The sequence below is a fragment of the Chelonus insularis genome, unplaced genomic scaffold (assembly GCF_013357705.1).
Source record: "Chelonus insularis isolate UGA/USDA-ARS -01 unplaced genomic scaffold, ASM1335770v1 contig_135_pilon, whole genome shotgun sequence".
NCBI classification, from domain to species: domain Eukaryota; kingdom Metazoa; phylum Arthropoda; class Insecta; order Hymenoptera; family Braconidae; genus Chelonus; species Chelonus insularis.
In genome coordinates this window covers 1,180,069-1,196,358 of record NW_023276376.1, presented here as the reverse complement: position 1 = coordinate 1,196,358, position 16,290 = coordinate 1,180,069, and the positions used below count along the sequence as shown (strand labels likewise).

The following is a 16,290-nucleotide window of genomic DNA, read 5'->3' as shown; positions in this document are numbered from 1 at the left end:
CATAAAAATTATCATAATCATATTTCTCTCTAACATTCAATTAAAATTAATTTCCTTTATATTAACTTTTCCATTTTTTTATGATGCATATTCCATGTATATAATAGTAATAATAGTAATTAGGAACTATTGAATTGAATAATAACAAAAAAAAATGTATTTAAGGAATGTATTTATTTATTGCTTTTTACAGCACAGTAGATGTCAATTTGTATATTAATAATTAACAGTAAATCGCATTTATTGAATCAGAAAGGTTGTTCAAAAATCACGTTATTTTGAGAATTACCCAACACCTATATCCCATGAAAAAAAGTAATCACCAGTTGTGTGAGTTGATGAAAAAATCCCAAACGATAGTCTGTCAAAATGCAGTCTTGAGTATTTATTACTACTATTATTATAGTTATTGCTTAATATTAATATTGTTTCCCAATTATTATTTAATAAATCTTATTATCCCTAAGCCCATGGACCAGCTGATCCAGTTTCAGTTTCATAAATGTGTTGAACTTTTGGTTGAGAGTTAGAGTTGAATAATGTTTGACGCATCATCGTAAACATTGCTGCTCCCATTGCCATATTACTGATAACATTAGCTACAGATGCAGCAATACGTGCATGAGATAATGCCATTTGCAAAAGAAAAGTAAGACCAAGTCCAATTCCAGGCATCATTTGCATATTATTTTTCGTACCACGCGATAAACTAACTAGAGAATTTGATATTTTCCTAGCTAATTCTACATTATCATGAAGACTTGGAAGTTGGATAATTAGTGCCGATGTATTTTTTTTTCTCTTATTAATTTTTTGAATATCATCTTTTACACTTCTTGTATTATCTTGATTGTTACTTTCATCATTTTTCAGCACTTCACTCTCCATTTCCGCTCCAAAAAGAACTTGAAAAGCTTTATAAGCATCATCAAGTGTTAGATATCTTTGCTCGTCATCGTCATCAATATCATCTTCATGAGTCTCATTTGTTTTCAACTTATCAAGAAACATATTTATTATTTCATCATCATGACTATGAATATGATGAGCATTCTGAACATCTCGATATTTCTCAAGATCTTGTGATGGGAACCTGATGCTTTTTTCTTTTTTATTCTTCTTCGATTTATCATGATCAGGTCTAGAATCCAAAACATCTTCCATGATGTCGCTTATGATTGTTAAAATGCTAGGTAAATTTTTGTTGTCTTTTATCCTGACTCCACGAGATTTACGAGGATTCATCAATTTAATTCCAATTACTCCGTTTCCGTATCCTTCAAAGTTTAAAAAACCATAGTTTGTTTTAAATTTATCCTTTATTAAAGACTCATACCATTCTTCCATTACCTGTTGCACCGATTCTTTTCGTCTCAACAGCTCTTTTTCCACATCTAGTGGATTCATGTTAAAAATATCTTGAACTTCATCTTCATATGATCGTCCAAAGGGAAGTCCTGGAAGACTTGGTAAGCCTGGAAGTGATGGTAGAGCGCTAGTTATTAGAGGAAATATAAAAATGCCCAAACATCGAATAAAACTGAGACTTGTTATACAGCGAATCACGTTATCAATCACTCCTCTAGTACTCTGAATACCTATTCTTTCAACCATCTTTAATATTTCTATCTGTTCATTAGTTAAGGATTCCTTTACTGATGAATCCAGAGAATCGAGCATAGATTCTTCAAATTTTACTGATGAATATTCAGTATCATTCAAGGACTCTTCAGAAATAATATCAGATATATTAGCGAGATATCTATAAATGTCAGATTCTGACAAGTTTAAATGTAAATTATCTGTTATATTTTTAGCATTGACAGACTCGGGATAATCATCAAATAGAGATTCGTATGTACTTCTTTTATGTCTATCACTTTGTGAAGATTTTGATAAAATGACTTTTTCTTGTGAAATGTCTAGTAAGATTTCAGTTGGTTGACCAGCAAACTCGGGTACCGTTGATACTGATTCTAAAAAAAAGTCATACGTCAGTAATTAACAATAAAGAAACATATCAAGCCTGGGCGAATGCTACAGTGTGTTCACCTACTGACGAAGGTATTCCTGTTTGAAGATTGTCATGTTGATGAGCTCCAGAAAATTGTTGATTCCTATGATAAGGCTGGAAATACTGTGGTACTTGATATTGTCCTACTGGTAAGAAACTAAACTGTCCTGCTGGATGTTCGGTATAAGTTGGCTCTAAATGAGGTGGAAGTAATGGCGATGGTTGAAGTTTGCTCATTGGAAGACTTGGAAGACTTCCAACGTTTGGAAAACTAGGAAGCTTTGTAACAAATTGGCCTATTGTTGGCCAAGCAACATCTCTCATACAATCCACAAAATTACTGTCGCGTGCACAACTATTCATTTGTGTTACAAAATTTTCTCTCAGAGGTGAAGGTAGTAAATTTTCTGCCACAAGAATAACGTCCGCTTGCTGGTTAGTGAAAGACATAAACTGTGGCGACTTGGCTATTGCAGAATATGGTGATGAATTTTGTTGTAATGGGTCAACACTTTTAAGAACTTTTAAAATTAATTCTTCTGGATGGTCACTTAAAATTGGAACGAATCTTGTATCTGTAATTGTTACCATAGCATTTCCATGTTGATCAGTTTTAACATCAGTCTCAGAAATCGGTGTTATATTGTCTGAAATTGGCTGAATGTATTCAGAATTAAAATTCTCTATTCTTTGGAACGTTGGGAAGTTTGGCAATCGTGAGAAAAACTCTGATAATTTTGGCCAAAGTACATCACGAGAGCAAGTAATGAAGTCATTGTTTCCTAAGCATTCAAACATTGATTCATATAAACTTTGACGGTTTGATGCAGGCAAAAGACTTTCAGCGATTTTTAATATATTTTCTTGCTGTTCATTCAATGTTGAATTGAAGCGAGAAATAAATTCAGAAAGTTTGCTATTGAATTCTGAACCATCTGATGGTTTCATTGTCTTTGAAATGGTGCTCAGTATATTTAAAATAAGACCTTCTGGATGATCTGAAAAAATTGGAACAAATCGATTGCCTGTTACAGAAATAACTGGTTCATCATCAGCTTTAGCAGATATTCCAGAGTGTATTGGGGTTCTTCCAGAAATTTGAATGTTAGGATATCTATAAAGATTATTGAAACTAGCACTGGTCGAAGTAAATGGATGATTAAAAATTGGTTGACGATTAGATACTCTATATCTTCCTTGCGATGATGCTAAAACAGTTTGCTCGTTAGGAAACTCTGGGAAGTTTGTAATATAAAGTTTCAAGAATGGCCAGATGACGTTTTTAGTGCAAACCATAAACTCAGCTCCACCTTGAACACAACCTAGAGCTCGAGAAACCAAATCTCGTCGTGCTGTCAATGGAGTGAGGCTTTCAGCTAATCCTAAAATTGCTAATTCATCATTGTTTAAACGAGATTGAAACAATGACTGTTTGTCACTTAAAAGTGGTCGTTGAATTGGAGTATTTATAAGTGAAAATCGTAAATTATGTAGAAGGTTAACAATGTAGGGTTCAAGCTGTTTGAGATTAGCAATAGATTCTCTTGTTACTGCAACTGATTTTGGACAGCAAGTACATTGTGAAGAAGTGTCTGATGAGCCTCCAATGCTTCCACTTGGACCTCCTCCACTGATTATACCAATACCTCCTATCAAAAATTTAGATAATTGTTATTATTCTATAACATGTAAATATTTCTTTGAAAAAAATGATATTATCATACCACTTCCTCCAGTCCCAGAGCTTCCTTGATTACCACTAGTGGTTCCTCCAATTGATCCTTGATCACTTCCGGATCCTCCAATAGAACCTTGATTACCTCCAGATCCTCCAATACTACCAGAATCACCGCCACCTATTTGAATTCCACCTTCAAAATAATTAATATTGAAATCAGTTTTTTGCGTGATTACTATTGAATTTTGATATAAATAATCACCGGTTCCTCCAGAGTTGTTAGAGCCACTTGAACTTCCACCAGTAATACCACCTAATCCTCCATCAGTACTTCCTCCTGGTTTACCACCTCCAATTATGCCACCAATAGATCCTCCGGAAGGTCCTTGACTACCACTTGAGCTTCCAGTATTACCTGTTTGATTACCATCTATGTGAATACCTCCAGCTGAAAAAATATATTAAATTATTCGCTATATCATTAGTGTAAAGATATAGGAAATAATAACATACAGCCTCCTTGGGTATTACTTGATCCTTGCCCTCCACCAGTAGATCCACCTCCTAATCCTTGATTAGTACCTGAGCCACCAATATTACTTCCTTGACCTCCCGTGCCACTACCTCCTCCTCCTATTTGAATTCCTCCAGCTATATAAAACATGGAAAACCGGTTATTATTTGAAAAAAAAGATTGGATCAATTTATCATTTATTATATCATTATTACAAGAACCTCCTTGACTGCCGCTAATACCACCGCTTCCAGATCCCTGGTTATTGCCAGTGCTTCCGATATTACTTCCCTGACCACCGGAGGTACCACCACCGCTACCAATTTGAATTCCTCCAGCTATGAAAAATTATAGTAATTAAGATTATTTTCATCTTATCATGAGAATATCATGATATAATCTTACTTCCGCCGTGACCAGAAGTTCCAATGCTGTCATGAAGACCACTGCCAGCAGATCCTTGGTTGTTACTAGAACCTCCTAGATTGCCTCCTGAAGATCCTGTACTTTGTCCAGTACCGTCACCACTAACTTGAGTTGATCCACCTATAAATTGGAATAGGCGTAATAAAGATATATCGTAAAAATAACTTAAGAATAACTATAAATTATGAAGGTGATCTTCAAGATCACTTGTATTGTTTGTTTTGCTATTACCTGGATGAATTATAATAGTAATACTGCTTCCGCCATTTCCATTACTGCCGGATCCTTGACCAGTACTGGAACCTTTAGTGACATGATAAAAACAGAATAACTAAATTTAATTAAAATTTTTTACAAAAATTATTGAATATCTAGTCATACCTGTAGTAGGTTTTTGGGTGACACCTGAACTTCCTTGATTACTGCCTGATCCTCCCCACTGAATTCCACCTTGGCTTCCTCCTTGTGATCCTCCTTGGTTACCTCCTTGTGGACCACCAGATCCACCCCATTGGATTCCACCTTGACTTCCTCCTTGTGATCCTCCTTGACCGCCTTGTGGACTACCAGATCCACCCCATTGGATACCACCTTGACTTCCTCCTTGCGAACCACCTTGGTTACCTCCTTGTGGACCACCAGATCCTGATCCACCCCATTGAATTCCACCTTGACTTCCTCCTTGCGAACCACCTTGGTTACCTCCTTGTGGACCACCAGATCCTGATCCACCCCATTGAATTCCACCTTGACTTCCTCCTTGCGAACCACCTTGATTTCCTCCTTGTGGACCACCAGATCCACCCCATTGAATTCCACCTTGACTTCCTCCTTGTGATCCACCTTGACCACCTTGAGGACCACCAGATCCACCCCATTGAATTCCACCTTGACTTCCTCCTTGTGATCCACCTTGACCACCTTGAGGACCACCAGATCCACCCCATTGAATTCCACCTTGACTTCCTCCTTGTGATCCACCTTGATTTCCTCCTTGTGGACCACCAGATCCACCCCATTGAATTCCACCTTGACTTCCTCCTTGTGATCCACCTTGATTTCCTCCTTGAGGACCACCAGATCCACCCCATTGAATTCCACCTTGATTGCCTCCTTGGCTACCACCCTGTGATCCACCTGATCCCGAACCTCCCCATTGAATTCCTCCACCAATGCCTTCTTGATTTCCATTTTGTCCACCTGTTCCGCCCCAATGAATTCCTCCACCAATGGCTCCTGGAATTCCCCCGCCAATGCCTCCTAGTATTCCTCCTTGTCCACCACCTTGATTTCCACCTTGACTCCCACCAGATCCACCCCATTGAATTCCGCCTTGATTGCCTCCTTGGCTTCCTCCTTGGCTACCACCTTGTGGACCGCCAGATCCTGATCCACCCCATTGAATTCCGCCTTGATTACTTCCCTGACCTCCTCCTGGACTACTTCCTTGTGATCCACCTGTTCCAGAACCTCCCCATTGAATTCCGCCTTGATTGCCTCCTTGGTTTCCTCCTTGTGATCCCCCTTGACTTCCTCCTGATCCACCCCATTGGATTCCTCCCTGGCTTCCGCCTTGGTTTCCTCCTGTTCCCGAGCCTGATCCTGATCCACTCCATTGACCGCTTCCTTTATGAATAATTTTATTTTCATTATAAAAATCAACAACATAAATTCACAAAATGTTTTACATACCACCTGATCCAGTTTGTCCTCCACCGCTGCTTTGAGGTGGTGGAATTATAATTGTAATACCACCATTATTACTACCACCACCTGTACCTGCACCTGAACCACTTCCTTGAGTGCCTCCTTGAACTCCTCCTTGTCCTCCGGGACTCCCTCCTCCAATTACTTGAATGCCAGCTGTACATAATTTTCTTTATAAGCTTATATGTCATAAAAAACGAAAACAAAAGTTTTAATGTACTTACAACCGCCACCACTTCCAGATCCCGCTCCACCTCCTGCTCCTGCTCCTGCTCCAGAACCAGATCCACCTACACTTCCAGAACCCCCAGAGGGAGTTCCTCCCCCGCTTCCACCTCCGATGGTTACTGACCCAGATCCACTTTCACTTCCCGAGCCTCCAATTATTCCTGCCCCCGGGAACCACGACGGAAGATGTGGTGGACTGAAGGTTGGTATAGTTGGTAGTGTAAAAGTACTAAAAAAGCTCTCGAAATCTGACAAATTTGGAAGCTGTGGTTTCCATTTTCGAACCGCAGGCCATGTAGAATATTTCATACATGTCAAATAATCATATTGTTTCATACACTTTACTGTACTTTTAACGAATTCTGGTCTTTGATCAGCTGGCAAAAGTTGTTCAGCCATTTGAATAGATGATAGTTGCTCTGGTGTAATATATTCCATGTCATCTTGTAGTCGAGTAGCTGAAGACAAAAATGGTTGCCTTGGTTGTTGATCTAAAGTATTCTTCAAAATATGAGCAAAAAGTGTTTCTGGACGTGGACTTCTATTTCTATAGATATCAGCTTCTATAATTTCAGGTAATTTTCCATTTTCCTCGGAAAATTCAGGAAAAGGTATAATAGGATAGCCAGGGTAAACACTTATTGTAGCAGGATACCAGCTTTGATAGTCGGGAAATTCAGGAAGTGCTGGAAAGTGTTGTTTAATCATTGGCCATGCAAAATATTTTACACAACTAAAATATTCAAATCGTTTAATACATGATGTCATTTTACTTGAATAATCTTGTCTTGCTGACTCGGGTAAAAATTTTTCTGCCATTTCTAAAATTTCAAACTGATTAGAATTTAATAATTTCAATAAAGTTTCATTGTGAGCATTGATATAACTAGGTAAATTATTGTCATTTAAATTACTTTCTAAAGCCTCTTTTAAAATATTAGAGATAACAAGTTCGGGACTGATCAATCGTTGCTGATGAACTGAAGTAGCTCTGGTATTTTTTTGTGTTTCTTGGCCTCCAGGTAACCAGTCAGATAATGTAACTTCGATTGGAAGTGACGGTAGATTCTGAGTAATTCTTTCTGGAAGATTTTCTACAATAATTGGCCAAATAAAAATTCTCATACAATTAAATATATTAAATCCACGAATACATTCAAAAATATTTTCAGCAAAGCTTTGACGTTGTTGTTCAGCTAATAACCCTTCAGCACATCTCAAAACTTCTATTTGTTTTTTATTTAATAATGATGTATCTAGAGAATCCACATAAAACTTCTCTAATGATTTTTTAGGAGAAATTTTTTTGAAAAGATCCAAGTACTCATTTTCAGTATAATTTGGAACTCCTGGAAGAATCTCAGCTTGCTCCCGAAGATGTTGGAGATAAGTTTGATTTTTTAATTTTTTTTGAAGATTCAAAGCTTGTTCTTTCCAATATTGAACTGAATTCTGTGAATCTAAAATTTTTTTATCATCTTCTTTATCACTACTTCGTTCATTTCTTATTTCTTCATCTTCATTTTCTTTATCCTCATCTTCATTATCAATTATTAATGATTTACGAGCAGCTTCATTGTTTGTTAAAAAAATGTTATCACTAATTTGATCGACTTTAACTGGTATTAATTCTGGTGTATTATGATCAGGAATTACATCAACAGACTTTAATAATTTTTTGTCATCAACATTTTCTTGAATTTCTTTTTCTTCATTTTTTTCAACATCAACTATAGGATCATCTATTTTTTCTTCTTCAACAATGGAAGGTTCTAACTTCCTTTTTACTGATCTTTTTTGATTGTATAAGTCAGGATCTTTGGAATATTCCGGATGATCTTGATCACGAATTATTTTATCATCATATTTAATACTATCAACGTCAGGTTCAACCTCAGCATCGAACCTCCTAATTCCCTCTTCTTTAGTTAACTGAATAATGTCAATATGTTCTTCAGAATCAGAAGACTTACCATCAGGTTGATGTACTTCAGGCTGGTCTTTGATGTCGTGAGTTTGTTGGATGGCTTCATCATTGACTTGGAACTTGTCAATCACTTGGTCATCCGAGATTACACTTGATTTAACACCATGACAGCCAGTAAGTGTAAGGAAGACTATGATAGGTATGAAGATATGTGATATTAGCAGACGACTTCGAGAGTTAAGTGTTCTCATGGTCGCGGTCGCGATGCGAATGTCTCAAGAACTCTGCGGAACATCCCAGCAACCCTCTGCTATGATCAAGAAGCTGCTCGGCGGACGAGCCATACCTACAAGGCTGGACCATGTATTCGTAGAAGCGTTTGTGTGTACGTAAACGGTCAGACCATCGGCATTTCCATTTTTGTTTCACTTCAGCTCTTCAGGGTTGTCGGAGCAGGTTCATGCCATAATGCCATGATGATCTATACACAAGAAGCCAAGTAGAGAATTGATATTTTTATTTTTAAAGCTTTTTTATCGACCCATCGTCATATACACGCTATTAATCTCTATGAACCTTTCAATCTTCGATGCTTTATTAGAAAAAAAAGGAAAATGAAAAAAGCTGAAGAGACGGGAAAGTATTGGTAATCGTATAGAATTATGGCAAACCAAAAGGGGTTGTTGGATTTTTAAGTCCTTGAAGGTTGTAAGAATACTTTGAAAGATCTTTGCCCTCCACTTATGTGAGAACAAGCAAGTACAGCGAGTACCTTTTTTTTATTACTTTGACTTATTTAGTACGACGTGAAGAACTTGGAAGGCCTTGTACTCATCCCTTTTCCCTTCTCCATCCATCCAGTAAACCTGTATTACTATTTTTTTTCCTTTTTATGCTATCAATCGATTCCTCGTTCTCAGGAACATCTAAAGCCACAAAAAATTTTGCATTTTATTTTATCCTTAAATAAATCTTATCTTAAGACTCAAATAAAAAAATTTCAATTTAGATGCCAGAGTGCTGAGTGGTATCCTGCAGTTTATTCATTTAATTAATGATTTTCCTCTGAAAAATAAATGTTGATGATAAATTTTATTAATACCAATAGTTTTTGCATGATAAATGAAAAATAATTCATCTTAAGAATTTGATGGTCAGTTCCAATTGAACGAATTCATTACATTCTCGTTTCACTTCCTCAATATCTAGATAGAAGGTGCGCACATCGCAAGTTCGTTCAAGTGAATCTTGGCGCGAATACTTGGACATTCAAACAGAGACAAGAAACAAGTAAAGACGTAGTTGTGTACCTTCTCAGACCACACGAATTGTACGAGGTTCGCTCACAGTCTATTACAGTCCACTTCATTCTTCTTTCGTTTTCTTCAACGTTTCACTTCGAGTCCAAATTGGTCTGCCTACCGAAGAACGTCTTCACTTGAGTTTTTCTAATGCTCGTGAAACCATCAATTAAATTTTAACTAAATAAAAATTCAATTTATACATTTAACAATGAAGAACAAATTCATTTATTGGTGTTTTTTGTGGTGTTTTTTACTGACTATTTGTCAAACAATTGTGGCTGATGTTGAAGAATCAATTTATTTGAATAACAATAGAACTGATTCGAATGATCTTGCAATTGATCGTAGTATCACAGATTTAGTTGATTATATATTCAATTTTAATTCGCAAACTGAAGGTGAGTAAGTTAAATGAAAGTAAAATGTTGTTTTTTATTGGATTAATTTTAATATTAATTAATTTTTTTCTTCTAGGAAGAACTTTTGGTATTAAGAGAATACAGTTTATGATGATGCCAATGATATTCAAAATGGGAGTAATGATGACATTGCTCATCGTCCTAACAGTGATTTCGTTGAAAGGATTGACTATTGGTATGTACGTTGGTGGAAAGTAATGGGTTTGTGGTTTGCACTTTGAAGAATGTTCTAACGGATCATCTATCTGAGCACGTACTAACATTCTTCTTTATTTTCAAATTTCCTTTATATAAGCAAAGGTTTTCAAGCTTATATTTATATTGATATAATTACTATTTGCTGTTAAAAATATACAGTAAAATAACTGTGACCAATAGAAATTTCCGGTATCCTCGTACAGTGACCTGGTGCACGTAAGGATCCGATTCGAAAAGAAATGGTCTCTTTGCACGATATTCGAATGTTAATGATATCCCCCTGACATAGATCTTAAATTCTTATGTTAATTAATTATAAAAACTTGGTCATGCATTTTGAATTAAATTACAAACAGAAATCAGTCAACTTGATCAATGAAACATCAATAAAAACATAATTAATTTATTTTATTGATAAAAACTAATTTTAATGAATTCTTTTTGCAGGTGTCATTTTATTGATATTAAAATTAAGCACAATATTCGCAAAGGTTTATTCTGCGCTAAATAAATCTCAGAATCAAATTCCTTGGACTCCTCCAGTGCAACCAGTTAATGTTCATTTCCATAATGACGGGTATCACCATCATCCGTTTAGTGGATATGATGGTCCAAGTAGTATGGAGAATCATGACCATCATTTCTATCACAGAGGATCACAAAGAATCCATTCGGAACCACCGTACTTCATATGAATTAAATATATTAAAAATTTTTAATTGATACTAACAAAAGTACTACAACAATGTGATCATTATTGGGGCCATATTTCAAACAAAATTTTACACTAGTTGAAATTCATTGTTGACTGCTGAAGATGATTAACATGAATTATCTTCAACTTTAAAAGGGACCAAAGGATTTTTTTGTATTACTCTAATTTTTAGAGAATTTCATATACCTCGTAACATACTTTTTTTACTTTAAATAATTATTTAATAATATGTTATAACTTGTTAATTTATTCTCTTATTTATATGTAATAAGTTATTTATTTATTTGTAACTAAATAATAAAATAATAAAACTTCATAAAATAAACTACTTATGAAAACGAGAGATTGTTTTTTCGAAAGAAAGCTACTTCTTATTTCGATATGACATGAAGCTTAAATTAATTAAAAATTACGGTAAATTATTATGAACTTAAATATCTGAAAAGAATATGGAGATTTCTTTCAAGGTTGACCGATGAACAGGAAATCCCGCTTGCCACGGTTGCAATCCGACGCATCAGGCAGACTAATCTTTGCAGCAACTCTACGCAGAGGTATGTATTCTCCTTCTATAAGATCTAGTTCTTAATCATGGTGGGGTAATTGAGAATAAAAATGAAAAACTGGTTGCACCGTACTAAGTTGTCTTAGATGATCATAATACCAAACCAACGACTGCAATTTTACCAACCATAGTACAAAGTTGCTATCTAAGCTTCTCTTCAGTCTAATAATTAATCTAAATAATTCTTTCTATCATGATTTTAAAAATCACGTTGATTAATATCTCGACTACCTTTTCAATCCTACTGTTAAGTTCTTTTGTGTTCAATGGTGAGTGTCGAGAACTAGTTGACAAAAAAGTCGAAAACTTTGTAAGTATTTTTCCGGGATTTTTTATTGATGTTGATGATGATGCAGTTAAAATAAAATTCAATATACAAGAGCTCTTTACAGGTATGTTTTTTTTTAGATTTGATTAAATAATTTTTTGAAATAAAAAATGATTATTGGTATGAGTGTTTAGGAAGGTCATTAACAAGCAAGGAAGATACTGGAAGTGGTAATAATAACAGTGGTGAAAACAAAAAGCCAAAAGTGTTACAGCGTATTGTGGGTTTATTGATGATGGTTCCATTGATGATGCAAGTGAGGCAATTTAAATAATAACGATTACTTTCGAACAATAGTTGGAATAAATAAATTAACATATTATGTAACTCATTATGATTGTAGATACTAGCATTACCAGGAGCATTAGCTTCAATAAAAATGTCATTACTTAAGAGTCTCATAATGGGAAAAATGTCGTTTATTATAATGTTGTATTGTTTGGTTCAACATTTACGATCTTCATCGAACGTGGTTGTAGTTCATAAACCACCACCACCACAACATTATGATCATTATTATTCTTCATTCGATGATGACGAAGGATGGTTCGGTTAATAGCGAATAAACTTGTGATCTATTTATTATAAAAACTTTCTCAAAAGACGGAACACAGCTTTATATACCTTTTTAAGTGCTTGGCCATACCTATAAACAACAAGAAATCCCGCAGCTGACGTCCAAGAAGCCAAATGTCCTACTTTTCATCATGAAATAACGGCATATTGGTCCAGATTGTTCGAAGGCTCCAATATAACCATGTCATTCAGTCTAACCAATTTCTCTCTCATTAAAACGATATTGAAAATGAAATTGTTCACGAGCAACAATCAATGATTGATCAATTTATAAAAAAAGTATAACATTATAAACGTTACTAATTATACAGATAAAAGTTTTATTTTATATTATCATTCAGCTGGTTATTATGATTATGACACTGGAGAAAATGGTTAATAAGGTATTTTCAAATGTCATTATTTTTTTCAAATATAATGATAGGTCAAGAGACAACAAAAATGAATAATAAATTCAATTTTCTGTCATTCAAATATAAATTAATAATTTAAATTTTTTTATGACGATTGTGATGGAGACTAATAAATAGTTTAAATAATTAATGAATAATTGAAATAAAAAAGAATTTACAACCATAAAAACTACATGTTTCAACTTTTAAGTAACAATTTTTTGATAGAAAAAATAATATATATATATTTGGCAAAAGTGTAGTATTTTTGGTTAATTGATTTATTTCAATTATTCGTCTAACTACATGCAGGTACTTGACTGCATTTTTGTTTCTTGTTGACTGTTATAATTTATCTAGGAATAAATAACATTGATACTGTATTGAGAACGCGAGCTGTATCAACTGTCATATAAATCAGTTAAAAATAGCTCAAACAATGCTAATTAGTGATGAGAAGAATTGGCACATTGATTTTCACCTGAGAAAGTATATTCAAGAATAATAATTAGCTAACAAAAGTTTTATCAAATCATCCAGCATCTGTTGCGAGCGTGCAGCTAAGTAGTTAAGTGCTGATAGAAAAAAAGCAAATCTGAGACTTTGAAAGCGAAAATATGTTAGTATTAAGTGCGTGATAGCAAGAAAAGCGGGACTTAAATAAATTTGAGGAATAAGTCCTAGATTATAAATCCAATAAGAAGGAATGAATCGAAGGAGGGAGAATCTTGACTATCTTGTGATTGGTTAAGAACCAATGAGGGATTTCTTTAATGTATATCTATCTTCGTTCGCACGTGGCCCACAACTGCTGGTTTCCAATGGTGTCTATCAACGGGGAACCCGTGGAATAAATAAGAAGGTTCGTGAGGGAGAAAAAAACTTTTGTCCATCGTGATCAGGCGTCTAGTGTCATTGTCGAGGACACCCTTTTGATTGTTTTATTTTGTTTGTTTGACATTTAAAAGTCATAAAATTTATTACCATGGCCCGGTTAGTTTTGCTAATTGCTGCGGGCCTTTTATTATATTCAGCAATATCAGTGAAGGCTCAAGAAGTGTCTGAATTATTTGATTGCTTTTATAACAATGATAGTCTTGAGTGTGCCAAAAAAACCACAGATGAAGCACTTCAAAAAATTGAATCTGAGATCACTGGTAAAAAAAATCCCGTTGCCTTCAGCAAGGTTATTGAGAAGGCCGGAAGCTTGATGATCGATGGTGTTAATGCTGTCTTCAATCATGAGCACAATGCTACTGAGATTCTAAATGATACTCATGCACGTAAGTAATTAAACTTCATTGTTTTAACAAATTAACTCATTTCTTTTTTCAACATCAATAATTTATTCATAAATAAATATAGGTCATCACATGTTTCTGAGAATGACTTAAAATGTCACAAGTCTTAATTTTATTGTATATAATTATTTCCTTTTATTAACAAAATTATTTCAACTCTTTTTAGTCAGTATGTCAAACGTAAATTATAGTGTTCCAGTTTCCATGTAAAGAAAAGTAATATAACGCGAGAATTAGGATTGTTGAGTAGTTACATTTCAATAAAATCACCACAAACGGTTAAAAGTTAGAGTTTTGCAATCTATACTCATCAAACAAGTCGAACATTAAAGACAAGAACAATAGAAATTAGTGTATAGCATATAGTTAACGGTTTTAACTTACTTTCTTACATGTATGCCATTACGATTGATAAATTAGCATATTCACAGTTCTTTATTTGTTTTTTTTTCAGGTGAATCGAGAAAAAAGAAATTTGGAAAGAAAAAGAAACTTTTACTTAAGTTGATACCACTTTTTATGGCTATAAAAGCTAAAATTAGTTTAATTCTCCAGTTTATCTCGACGCATTTCCAGTTAAAATTTTTCGCTATTGCCGTTGTCAGTCTCATAATTAACTTTATTCGTCTATGGTTGGAAATAAAAAGGTCTCACACACCAGCTAAAGTCATTTATTACGAGCATGCACAGCATCAACATCATTATGATACTGATGATGAGCATAGTTATTGGAAGAGACGATCAAATGATGATGATGAAACTTCTACACAATTGGCTTATCGTGCTTGGATGCCAAAAGAACGGCAATAAAACTGATAATCAAACTGAATCTAAAAAAGCTTTCAAATTTTTAAAGTTTTATTTTTGGCTATTTAACTGGCCAAATGCCGAATAAATATAAGCCCATCGTTCCACAACTTGTTAAGTATACTTTCTCGTGGAATGTGCCGAGCCCATTTTTGGATTGTTCCACTATAATTCGAAATTTAAATTCTCAATGCAGCGTCAATGATTTTAAATTACCGTTATACCAAAGTTAATGACGTATAAAAATCTATGTTCGTAGAAAATAAAATTTCACAAATGATAAAAAATTATTTTCTGTCTAAAAAAATATTTTTAGAGAAAAATAATTTTTTAAATATAATAAAGGCACTTTTCTTTTTGAGTTAGCTTCTATCATTAACAGTCTTGACTGAAAGAATTTTTCTTGTCAAAAGAAAAATTTTCTCATTAACAAGTTATTTTCTATTTAACTTGCCCACTTTTATAGAAAATGTACAATTTTCTAGATGAGTATATCACTAAGACTAATCGTATTTTTTAATTATTTATTTATTTATTCATTCATAAATTTAATTATTTATTTAATAAAAAATTCAACTTTGTTATATTGTTAAAAATAAACTGATAAAAAAACTGAAAAATTTATATACTTTATCACCATCACTCCAGACTAATATTTTTCAAATTATGAAAATTAGCACAAATGCTGAATTAAATTTTCATCATTTAAAGAAAAAGATGCTTATCGCAACTTCGTGTAAAGCATATTACTTGACATAAACCTTTCATGGTCAATGACCAGGGTTTGTTGATTTGGCAAGCAAGTTTAGTTATTCAAGGAGACAACTGACCTCCATATGCACCGTGACCAGAGATTTTTTTGTCAACACATTCTTCTTCAAACTGACTGATTCACAAACTGGTATAACAATCCATCTTTCATGCGTCAAACCAAGATGATCATCATAGATTTCTTTTTATGAATTAGCCTTATGACCTTGACGAAAGAACCAGCCCTCTTGATGAACACTCATAGAATAACTTGCAGACTTATTATTATTATTATTAATTTGGAAAGCTGGTGCGTTCAACGTCCAGGACGTAGATAATTTGCATCGGGACCTTCGCGGATGATGTGGATGTCTGGATGGTCATTGGCAGAAACTAGACGTGATGATGTTGTTAATTCTCTTTGTACTCAGTTTACCATTC

The 16,290-nt window shown here is 34.3% G+C and overlaps 3 protein-coding genes across 8 annotated transcripts; 2 read left to right on the top strand and 1 right to left on the bottom strand.

Moving 5' to 3' along the window:
- Window positions 1–296: 296 nt before the first annotated feature.
- Window positions 297–8,919, bottom strand: LOC118074474 (uncharacterized). 6 transcript variants are annotated; one of them, XM_035095693.1, is made up of 12 exons: window positions 6,564–8,901; window positions 6,325–6,495; window positions 5,614–6,258; window positions 5,014–5,544; window positions 4,864–4,935; window positions 4,612–4,752; window positions 4,422–4,544; window positions 4,206–4,343; window positions 3,955–4,140; window positions 3,739–3,885; window positions 2,053–3,663; window positions 297–1,976 (listed from the first exon to the last, which is right to left on the bottom strand). In XM_035095693.1, the coding sequence occupies exons 1-12, from the start codon at window positions 8,743–8,745 to the stop codon at window positions 463–465; spliced, it is 7,461 nt and encodes a 2,486-aa protein (XP_034951584.1). In that variant the 5' UTR covers window positions 8,746–8,901; the 3' UTR covers window positions 297–462. The 6 variants fall into 6 exon arrangements, with proteins under 6 accessions (XP_034951584.1, XP_034951586.1, XP_034951583.1 ...); XM_035095695.1 differs by having other exon boundaries at window positions 5,014–6,258; window positions 6,564–7,025; window positions 8,541–8,890; XM_035095692.1 differs by having other exon boundaries at window positions 4,224–4,343; window positions 5,014–6,258; window positions 6,564–8,906.
- Window positions 8,920–9,605: 686 nt separating this feature from the next.
- On the top strand, window positions 9,606–11,318 carry LOC118074464 (uncharacterized). Its single transcript, XM_035095680.1, has 3 exons — window positions 9,606–10,196; window positions 10,273–10,392; window positions 10,863–11,318. The coding sequence occupies exons 1-3, from the start codon at window positions 10,007–10,009 to the stop codon at window positions 11,108–11,110; spliced, it is 558 nt and encodes a 185-aa protein (XP_034951571.1). The 5' UTR covers window positions 9,606–10,006; the 3' UTR covers window positions 11,111–11,318.
- Window positions 11,319–13,847: 2,529 nt separating this feature from the next.
- Window positions 13,848–15,438, top strand: LOC118074337 (uncharacterized). Its single transcript, XM_035095474.1, has 2 exons — window positions 13,848–14,274; window positions 14,747–15,438. The coding sequence occupies exons 1-2, from the start codon at window positions 13,977–13,979 to the stop codon at window positions 15,100–15,102; spliced, it is 654 nt and encodes a 217-aa protein (XP_034951365.1). The 5' UTR covers window positions 13,848–13,976; the 3' UTR covers window positions 15,103–15,438.
- Window positions 15,439–16,290: the final 852 nt, after the last annotated feature.

What these genes read in the sequence shown, in the direction of transcription:
- LOC118074474 (XM_035095690.1), bottom strand. Translation starts at nt 8,745, where the DNA reads ATGAGAACACTTAACTCTCGAAGTCGTCTGCTAATATCACATATCTTC. An exon ending in TACTATTATAATTCATCCAG is followed by an intron (nt 4,753 to 4,863) that starts GTAATAGCAAAA and finishes TCCAATTTATAG; the next exon opens with GTGGATCAACTCAAGTTAGT. An exon ending in CGGCAGTCAAGGAGGTTCTT is followed by an intron (nt 4,344 to 4,421) that starts GTAATAATGATA and finishes TGTTTTATATAG; the next exon opens with CTGGAGGAATTCAAATAGGA.
- LOC118074464 (XM_035095680.1), top strand. Translation starts at nt 10,007, where the DNA reads ATGAAGAACAAATTCATTTATTGGTGTTTTTTGTGGTGTTTTTTACTG. An exon ending in TTTTAATTCGCAAACTGAAG is followed by an intron (nt 10,197 to 10,272) that starts GTGAGTAAGTTA and finishes TTTTTCTTCTAG; the next exon opens with GAAGAACTTTTGGTATTAAG. An exon ending in GTTGAAAGGATTGACTATTG is followed by an intron (nt 10,393 to 10,862) that starts GTATGTACGTTG and finishes TTCTTTTTGCAG; the next exon opens with GTGTCATTTTATTGATATTA.
- LOC118074337 (XM_035095474.1), top strand. Translation starts at nt 13,977, where the DNA reads ATGGCCCGGTTAGTTTTGCTAATTGCTGCGGGCCTTTTATTATATTCA. An exon ending in TCTAAATGATACTCATGCAC is followed by an intron (nt 14,275 to 14,746) that starts GTAAGTAATTAA and finishes TTTTTTTTTCAG; the next exon opens with GTGAATCGAGAAAAAAGAAA.